Genomic DNA, 10,488 nt, shown 5'->3' with positions numbered 1-10,488 from the left:
GCCCCCTTGTGGGCGCCGCCATCTTGTTTCAGAGGTTTCAGAGAACGCCTTTGATTGGGCGTCCCGCCCGAGCTGCGCAGCACGGCGGCTTCCCATTGGCTGCTCGGGCGGCGGGAGAGGGCCGGCTGCCCGTTGCTAGGGGCGGCGGATGGCGGCGGATGGCGGCGGCGGCGGCTCCTCCATGGAGACGGGGCTGAGCGGGGAGCCTGCAGCCGGCGGCCCAGACGCGGGGACTCCCCCTAGCGGAGCGAGGAGCCCTCCATGGGGGGAGGCCCAGCCCTCGGGGTAACCCGCTGACCCTCTCCCCTCAGGCCCCGCGGCCCCATTCCCCTCAGAGCCCGCGGTCCCGTTCCCCTCAGGCCCTGGGCCCCGTTCCCCTCAGGGCTCCCGGCCCCATTCCCCTCAGACCCTTCACCCCCCCCTCCGGGCCGACCCCTGCCTTTGCCCTTTCCCCCCTCTCGCCTTGCCGCCCCCCTTTCCTCCTTTGTGTCCGTCCCTACCCCTGGCTGCTTCCTCGCTCCGCCCCAGCTCCGTCCTCATCCTGAGGAAAATGGTCCTTTTCCTTAAATCTCGCCCGGCTCCTCCAGTTCTGCATCTATCTCCCCCCCCCCCCCCCCCCCCCCCCCCGCCCGCCGGTTCTGCATCCCACCCCAGTTCTCCTCAGGGCAAGCCAGCCCCCTCTGTGCTGTCCCCGTCCAAAAAGCACCAGGGAATCCCTTTTTGGGGCTGGGGAAGCGAGGTGTGGGGGGGAAGGCGAGACTGATCTCAGTTGTGAACATTAAAGAGCAAAACAGAGCCGCCCCCCCTTCACCAATTCAGTTTCAGTCTCCTAAAGAAGCTGATGCAAAGCAAAGCTCTGTCATGTGCATCACAGCTCCTCGTGCAGGGAAGGGAAGCATTTGGAGCTTGTCCACCTTTTTCATAGTATTTTTTTTCCTAACGAGCTAGATGAGGAAAATCTATCCCTTTACTGTGTCTCTCTTTTTGTTTTTCAGAAAATGGGAGAGTGAGAGAGCTCATGTTGAAGCCAAGCAGCTGCACTTCTGAGTGGGAAACTCTGGACTGATCTCATGGCTTGCTTTTTATTTCAGTAATCCTTCATTATCTCTGAAAATGAACCATTTGTGAAGCTCTTCTCCTAACTCTCCTTATCCCTCTCTGACGAGGTGGCTGCTTTGCAAGGGAAGAAATGGCATGAAGTAAATGACTCAACTAGAAAGCAATCTGCTTTGCCAAAGTGCCCAGTGAGCAGCACTGTCACTTTAATAATTCCAGGTCAAGGGATTGCTTTCCTCCTTTTCAATCCTCTCTTTTAATACATGGGAGGATCAGAGGGACATTAAAGACCGTAAGGCTGGGTGGCTTGCAGATAATAAAAATGAAAGTGACTGGCCAGTGATTTCTGGTGGGTAAGAGGGTGATACTTGAAGGCTGTTGTCTGGTGAGGAAAAAGGGACCTTTTCAGTCTGCTGTGTAATCAATACAGAGCTAGCAAAATTCATTCAAGAAGTGAAAGAAGTTTAAAGAGTCACTTTGGATTGTTTTTTGTCTTCCTCCTCCTTTGGATTATTTGGGAGTTTTTGTCCTGCAAATAACATGTTTTTGAGCATGTACAGGTGGAGTATTGAGACAGCTGCCTAGAGGTGGACTGTGCCTTAATTGTATTGCATAAAATCTTTTAATTTTCAAACTTTGCTGCCAGAAGAGGAGTTGTAATAGGGTTTTGTATTGCCAAGGAGCATTTTCTCTTGTATTTTTATAGATTCAAATATATTTTAAAGAAATTGAAAGCATCTCTTAAATCAAAAAGCTTCTTTTTTTTCCCCTTTTTTCTTATTTATGGGAAGCATCGGAAATCCAATACAAGAAAACAGCAAGTACTGATAGAAATGAAGATTGAAGCTGCATTTCCTAACTGAACTGTAGAAGTGTTTTGCAATAGATAGCCAGATCCTGACCTCGCAGTGCTCCAGTAGTACATCGTTAATACCTAAATAAGTGCTTGCAACCAGATTCAGAAGTAGGAGGAAGAATGCCAGTCAAGAAGAAAGGTGGGCAATGAAGCTTCATATCTCATTTTGCATCTCCATGTTGTTAGATTGTTGATTTCTAGTGCTTCTAATTTGAAATTAAAAGTGTTTTAGTGGGGGATTGAAATTGTTTTTCTTCTGCGCTGAAAATGGGAGAAAAATTGGTGCACTTACAATAGAAATTGTTAAAAGTATTTTTATGGCATGTTTTAAGATCTGTCGTGTCAAATTTGGCCTTAAATATTTATTTTGTAAGGATGAGCCATCAGAGATCTTGAACAGACACCAAGAGCTTGGCATTTAATGCTGTGAGAAGCCTGTCTTACAAACACTAATGAATTTTAAAATCATGGGTTTGGGCTATTTTCTATTCTCTACCTTTTTAGCGGATAAACATCAGCCAGCAGTAGCAGCGTAAACAAATAGCAAAGTTCCAAAGTTAATTTTAAATAAAAGTTCCAAGAGTTGTGTTTTGAAGGTGATTTGAACGTGTTTTTTAAAATGCAACTTTAATTAACTTTGATTTCCATGCTGTAATACAATGTGAAAGTACTACATCTGTGACTGTAGTGTGGCAGCATTTAAAAACAGATGACCAGCCTTACGTTTTGCCCCTTCTGCCGTAAAGTTTGTGATTACAGCAAGTATAGAAGCAGCATTGGAAAATGTGGTTGCCAGTGTTCAGACAAGAATTGCGAAATATTGGGGAAAATTCTTACCCTGAAAACACTTGTAGACCTTGGGTTATGTCTGGTAAACATGGCACGTATTTAAAGTTTCAGAAAATGCTCATAGAATAAATGGCAAGTGAACCTTTTATGTTCAGCTCATCTCTCCAGATGTCCTAGGATTTGACACATCCCTGGGTCTGATACCAAAGCGTGGGGGAAGGAACAAAAAGTGAATGTTTCACAACACAAATGGGGATACAGTCAGTGGGACTTTTCATTCTTTTCCTGGTAGGCAATATCCCTTCGGTGTTGGTTATGAGTTACCATTTACTGTGTAAATAATAATAATAAAACCACACAGATTGCTAGAAATGCTTTCAAACCAAAAACAACGAATGGGATTTTGTGATTGTATTTTGACAGATGACAGTGTAGAGACCAAATTTGAAACCTGAAATGTTTTAATGAATCATTGTCATTCACGTAATTACTTACACTTGTGTGTAGTAGCAAACAGATCGTGTATGGAGGAACATCACACTTAATAATTCACGTTGCTGTGCTCTAACACATACCCTAATGCACTGTGAGGCTTGCATGCTTTACCTGTTTACGGAAGGAAAATTAAGACAGTCTTTTTAGACTTTAACTGTTAACTCTGAATTAGGTGAATGACCCTAAGGATGCTTCTGTGCAGCATGTTTGGCTGTGTTTCAGGTTCAGAATACTTGCAGGATTTTGGGGGTGAAATCCTACGAGGTCCTTTGTTCAGGAAGTTAGATGGGCAATCACAGCGGTCCCTTCTGGCCTTAAAAATCGGTGGAGTTCCTGTTTGTTTCCAGACAGTCTAGTTCTGTCTTAATGTACGTCGAGGCTTTAATTTCTCCTTCTATTTTGCCAAATTTTAAATATAATCTCAAGAGACCCAAATATCCTCCTTGAAATACTTTAAATTATCCCATCAGTCAGTGTGCTGAAGTTGCCAGTGTGAATGTATTTGGGTATTAAGAAGATACTGCTAAAAATGTATTTAAGCATATGAATTGCAGGCTTACAAATGTTAGCGAATCAGCAACTTTATTATTATTTTGGATGGCTTAATTCGTCTACTCCATGCAATAGACTCCAACTTTCTGAATGTAATTAAAAGCCTGCTGACAACTTGAAACACGCTATCAGTTAAAAAAAAATCTGCTTTTGTTATAAGTAATCCATAATATTCCAGTGACCAAAGGAGATTGATGTTTTTTTTCCCTGTGGGTTTTCTTTTTCTTCTTTTTTCCGTGTGTTTGCTTTATGTTTGTGACAGCACTTTGGCTCTAACTGGTTTCATGCTTCTGTTAATGATTTGTTTTCCCTTTCTGGTCTTATGTACTTGGGAGTTTGGGAGTTCATGTCTTCTGTCCTCCCTACCCGTGCCATCTGTGGAAATCTTGGTGGGGCGCTCGCTTCTGCGCCGTACAAAATGGTGCGTTTCAATAGCATCGGTAAGAACAGGATTATCGCCCTCCATTTCAGCTCTTCTCTACGTGTTGCTCTTTTGGATTTTGATCAAAATATTCCCCTAAACTCGGTACTGAGACTATTATTTTTTAAATATCCTGGTATTTATCCCTGGAAGGTGTTACCAAACTCTGCATTCCTTAGCATGGACCAGTGGTGGGTCCTGCTAAAGAACAGTGAATGTGTTTTGAGGATTCAGTTTTGAAAGAGCTCTCCCATCCAGCACTGGTCTACAGATTTCACGTAGCTTTGGACATAATTCGTACTCCACCTTAATGCTTAATGCATTGTCTGCCATCTTGCTTTTAAAAGTCTAGGCCTTCTTAGGCAGGAAAAATAGTTTAATAGTAAAAACCATATAACTTAGAGGGAGCACCAGTTCTTTATGGATGTGGAGAAAAAGGCGTGCTGCTGGTTCTCATCGTGTTTGTGTTGGTATGCCAGGCCTTTGGCTGATGTGTTGGAGTGACATGATTTTCTTTTCTCAGTTTTTTGGGGAGGGAAATAAGGCTCCACATTCCCAAGAATATGGACAGAGTTGGCACACTTGCTTTCTGTCTCAAGAGAGGAAAAAAACAAGGCTGGAAAGGGAGAGGGAAGTACCCTGCAGGTGTTGAATGGGCTCCATTTAGATCTGGGATGAGAACTGTGTGGGTACTTTTACTGCTGTTACGTGATGAAACAAACAGCTGTTCTCTTTGGCTTTTGATTGCTCATCTTTCACTTGTTTTAAGTACACTGAATTTTATATCAAACTAGGCATTTGAGTTTAGCTACAAAGTTCCTTGTTGGATAGTGCCATTTGGAGACAATGTGGTATGCACAAATTTGAGAATTAAATAATTTTCTCTTAATTTATGCTTTACTTTCACAAATAAACTAGGGTGTGTTTGAGTACAACTATTCCAAACAAATTTATGGAACTTCTTGAGGAAATCTTCACTTTAAAATGAAGTAGTACTACCATACAGAAGAATCTTAGTAAGTGAAGTCAGCTTTTCGTATATTTTTATATTTCTTCTCTCCTTTCCTCCCAGAGATACCCCACTTGATTTCTGTTAACAGTAAGGGACTATATTTAGATTTGTAATTGCATTTATTTTGGATTCATGCACGAAATATTGAAGAGCATGAAATGTTGCTGCAACTCATTCATGTCTTTCACAGTGACAGAAAAAACTAATTAGATCCACGCTCCTCTGTGCTAGAGACCAGATTCCAGATCTGAGCCCTGCTTGCCATCCACATGGCTGTGGCAGGAGCCCCCACACCTGGATACCTGGCTGCACGAGTGCTAACCCTGCCAACACCTTTACACTTCTGGCTGTGTCTAGGCGGTAGGAGATGCTTAAATAGTGGGGTTTATACTGCCCTCACCCCATTTTCCAGCTCTGAGACTGAAAGGAACCATATCTTGAGCCAGATGCACCCTGTGGGCTGCCAGGAATATTTTGACTCTCTCTGCTTTGTAGTCAATTTATGAAGGCGCGCTGGTTCTGTTTTACATAGATTTTTTTTTTCATCATACCTCTTATATAAAGAAACGCTTTCAAGGACATATTTTATTAAACCAATCAACAAGAAGAATTAAAAAACATTGATCTGATCCCATGTGGTCTGTGCCTTTTAGGAGAATGTGACAGCTATGCTTGAGGAAATGCTAGATTATGCAGTGGTAATACAAATTTTATGTGGCTGGTTTGTTGAAAGGAAGGGGTCTAAAACAATTGGGCAGGAATTCTAAAAGCAAAGTTTATAGAGAGCCAGACAAAGTTAGCTCCTGTTAATGCACTGCAGTTCTTTGTGCCCTGAACTTCTTTTTAAATAACAAAATTTCAATTTAGGGCTGTAACTTTTGGTGCTCAGAAATGTTGGTGAATGTAGTTGCAGTCTCCTGACAGCCTACTAAGCAGGAAATCCAGTAGGTATTGAAGTAGATTTGTGTTTCCCGTTTCATTCTAGTAAGTATTACAAGCTTTTTGTCACCTCAGTTGGTGAATAAATTCTCTCAAATAAGCACATGGCTAAAAAGCGACGTTTTTCACTCCAAGTTTTGTCAAACTACCTCACAGTTTTTACAGTGAATCAACAGCAGTGCAAACTTGTAGGCTAGGCTTACAGACTACGAAAAGCACAATTTTTGTTCCCCAAGAATTGAACGAGTGGCAGAAAATCGCTGTCTAAACGTTCCCAACTTCCACCACAGAGCTATGACTGAAGGATGTAGCCTCTTCCCTGGCAGTAATCTTTTTCCAGCCACAGGGTGTTCCCTCTGTGAGAAGCAGCGACACATTTTGCACACAAGAGGACTGTAGGAGCAGACACAATATAGAACAAGTCTTTGTTGTATAAGCGCAGGCTGCAAAGTTAAGATGCCTCTGGATTGGAAGTAGTGAATTTTATGGGCTTTTTTGCATTCTACCGTCATTCTGCTATTTGTCAGATTTTCTTACAACAGATCCTGCCCATTTTAGTTGCCTCACGTCCACGGGATGCACACCTTGTTAGCCCAGGGGGCTGCTTTAGTCAGCAGAGAGACTTACCTCCAGAGAGGGCATTTTGACCCACCTGAGGTCTAAATTTTCTTCTTGGCACTTGTCCTCCTGTCTCCCCATCGGCTTCGGGAACACAGGGTAGCCACTCTCACTGGGCTCAGGTGGGTGATATCTCAGCCTCTCCTTTAACGTGTAGGGGGAAAAAACATCCCCTTGCCTGAGATCTTTATGAGACCTGATGTTGTGTGTTCCGTTAGTGCTATAAATTAACACTATTTGTTATTTTTGTCAGGAAAAAGTGTTACAAATTGTTGTACTGTTAGTCGCTAGAACTGGAATCAGCCATGCTGTTGATAGAGACAAGAGGCAGCTGTGCATCCTCTCCTCCCATTCCTGTTAAACACATATTGCACTCAGTGGAAGTAACGGAATCTTGCATGATAAGCATTTTTTTTTCCCTTCTCAGCCTCCCTTCCTTCCTTCTGATTTTGTTCCAGATGGCCAAGTTAGATGTCAGAGGGTGACCACAGAGAAAAAGCTGAATTTGTAACTGGTAGCCCAGGGTGCTAAAAGGTGATTTTGCAGCCCCTGCTTCAGCATTTTGCTGAAAATTGGTGAAATTCTCATTTTGAGAATTAACTGCCTTACTCAGTTTTGCTTATTTTGATCGGGCCATATCAGGTTCTTGCTTCTTACAAGTATTTATGGTCTGTTTCACTATGGTATCTTGTATTTACTGAGGATTTTGTGCCAAACAGTATGTTTATAAAAATAAAGATCACGTTTTCTCTTGCCTTATTCATCCCAGAAATAGCCAGTGGGGCTCCCTTGGCCTGATGGGTGATGACAGAAGTAACCAACACACAAAATATGTGAAGGAACTGTTTGCTTTTTAATGGCTGCTTTTCAGAGGAGCTTTTGTTGGCATCAAACTTTCTTCACCAAGATAGTTTAGTCCTTAAGTCTGTCTTCACTTTGGGGAAGAAGAGGTAAATGCTTCCTTCAAAACACATTTGTCAGAAAGGTGAGTGAAGGTGAGTCATTCTCTCCTTCCTTCTGGGGAGGAGAGAATATGGACAATTTGGGTTCTACAAACAAACCAGCGTTTTGTGCTTCACATTCCTCTCTCTCCTAGCTGTATGGCATATGTCGCTACCCTGCAGAGCAGTAATTCGTCACCTTCCAGTTCAGTCCTAGGTGTTGTGCTCTCCAGCAACACCATCTTGGGGATGAATGCCTGCTGAGCTGTGCTTTTAATAAAGTAAAGCCACCACAAATAAACCTCAAACCAAACTTTGCAGGTGTATAGATTCAATTGTTTAACATCCAAAATGTAGAATTCTTTTTTTTTTTTTTTTTTGTTTTATCAACTGAGAGACTCCAGTCTAATACAAAGGTTCTTAAATGAAAAAATCCAAAGAGGTTCTGGGAAAATGTAAGATCATAATGTGTGTTTTGGTAATAAATAAAGAAGACTGGATCTCATTCCATTTCTTTTATTTATTTATTTATTTATTTATTTATTGCATCTCCAGAAAGATGTCAGTGTTACTGGATTAGATCTGAATTTTCGTAATTCCACATTGTTTTCTTTCATGCGAAACAGTGCTCGTTTTGTATGAGTTTGGAAGTGATTTATTCCAGAACAGATGCCTTTTTGTTAGCTGCCTGCCTTGTTCCAATTTTCACATTTATGTTATTTTTAAATTTGAATCTTTTAAAGCAAAAACTTATACAACAGCTGTAATAAGTGTATAACTCCTGTTTTTTACTCTTACAATTATCCACCAAGTTCCACTAGCCTTGTGTACGGCATACAGCTACATTTGTACAGCTAGATTTTTGTGTATGACACAGCTGTTCTTCAAAGCAGGGCTCTTTCATATTTTTGTGACTGCTAAGCTCTGTCAAGATGCCCTTATTCCGCTGCATAAACAAGAGGTTTTCATTTGGTGCTACATCATTTTGGGGGCGAGTGGCTTCATTTTCATTCTGTCTTCCTATTTGCATTGCTGATTTTTACACCTAGATTTTAACGTTGTGACACTTGAAAGGCAGAAACAAGAAGTTCAGGTGAAGCTAATTACACTTGCAGGGTTTCTCTGATTCTAGAAGGAGCTTCAGGGCCTCAGAATCTGCTTGTGTATCTGAAACCCAAACAATCCATGAAGCCAGGACAAGAAATGTGAGAAAAGATCACTAACAAACAGTCCTCGCTTTACCTTCAATGTGGCTGGGAAAAAAAGAGCTCTCTAGGAAAAAGGATTGGCCCCTGTGGGATTAGTAGCTGATACCAGCAGTTGCTAAACCCTTCTGTGATCCCTGAAAAGAAGTGATCTAGTGGGAAGAAAAAAAGGTCCCACAATGAGCCACTGATAAGGAGCAAGGGGATCTTATTACAGTAAAGTGATACATAAGATGAACAGATCATACACTAAATATTGAGTGATTTTTTGTTATTTGTTTTTGAGAGTTAATAGTATTTACAGGAAGAGGTGAGTAGAGGAAGGGTACCCGTGGGATTGCAGGGGTCCGATATCCCCACCAGCCCAGCTGGGCTGGGGGGCACCAGGAACGCAGCTTTGGTTGCAGGATGCTTTCTGCTGAACGCTGGAGAAAAGTTTCCCATGGTTTTATGCTGAGCCAGGCACTAACTGGTCTTTATATAGTTATCTTGTTCCTTGGGTAAGTACATTTAGTCAAGTTTTAAGGAGTATATTTAAAACTCAAAGAAAGCAAAGTAAAGGTAGCGTTTTAACAGAACAGATGTACGGTTACGTGTTGTAAAACCAAGTGTGAAGACACTCTGACAACAAACTGACATTGCAGCTAATTATCATGGAAAACGGATTTTTTTCATAAAGACCCAGTTTTCTGTATAGTAAATTGGACAAAACATCTGATTCCTAACAAACATGCCAAAAAAAGGAACCCAAGTGTTCTTATCATTGCTTCCCTGGCCATTTGTGTGTGCGTGTTGTAAAGCTGACAGTACTTCTGTCTGGCTTCATCCACCAGTCTGCTCTGTGGCATTCACAGGTTCTCACTCAGGCTTTGGAGACTGCTTTATGATAAATATAATTCCAGAAGAGGGAATAAGAGGCTTTGGAAATGTAAACCATGTACAAAAGTCCTAGGGGTTGGAACTGAGCACACAGCGTTGCCCTGTCCTGTAAAACTTGTGGTTGTACTTGCATAGCAGTTCTTCTCACAGAATATCTGCCCCGTTTCTGGTCTGCTAACAGCATCAAGGTCTGAACAAGTCCTTCACAACTGAACTGCTCCTAAATCTGTTTTGCAGGAAGGCAGCCCGTGTGGGGAATTCACAAAGGCTACGGTTGATTCAGGAGGCAACGCTTCCTTTTGCAGTTAATGGAGAGCACGAGGTTTCTTAGTGGGGTGACTCGGTGAAACCTTAACTTTAAATTTCATTCTTTGAAAGAGTCACCGACTCAAGTTTAATCTCCGTAGGCCCTGTGGCAGCCTCCCCTGGCTACCCAGAGCCTAGAAATAAGCCTGTGGGGTAATCACTTTGACTTAAATGGTTAACCCTCCTGTTTCTGTCCACTTGGTTTTCCTACCAGGACAGAGGGTGGGCTCACTTGTTATACGCGCTCCCAGGAACAGTCATTTTTAACCCTTCTGCTTGTTTGTTGTGAGTGCTCATCACCCCTACATATTATTTGTCACATCCATAAGGCCTTACATTTCCTCGAGGTTGTGTAACCCATGCGGGGCCTTTCCCTGAGGGCTTATTAAAGCCCTACATGAAGGGCCAGAGGTGCTGAG

General features: G+C 42.4%; 1 protein-coding gene across 1 annotated transcript in view; it reads left to right on the top strand.

Moving 5' to 3' along the window:
- The first annotated feature begins 44 nt into the window (after positions 1-44).
- Positions 45-10,488, top strand: part of DLG2 (discs large MAGUK scaffold protein 2) — a 1,015,643-nt gene continuing 1,005,199 nt past the window's right edge. The window contains 2 exon segments of the mRNA XM_040544402.1: positions 45-285; positions 996-2,051. Of these exon segments, the coding sequence (XP_040400336.1) occupies positions 2,033-2,051 (19 nt within the window). The 5' untranslated portion in view covers positions 45-285; positions 996-2,032.

This window comes from Cygnus olor, chromosome 1 (genome assembly GCF_009769625.2).
Source record: "Cygnus olor isolate bCygOlo1 chromosome 1, bCygOlo1.pri.v2, whole genome shotgun sequence".
Classification (NCBI taxonomy): Eukaryota; Metazoa; Chordata; class Aves; order Anseriformes; family Anatidae; genus Cygnus; species Cygnus olor.
This window is presented reverse-complemented; position numbering and strand designations above follow the sequence as displayed.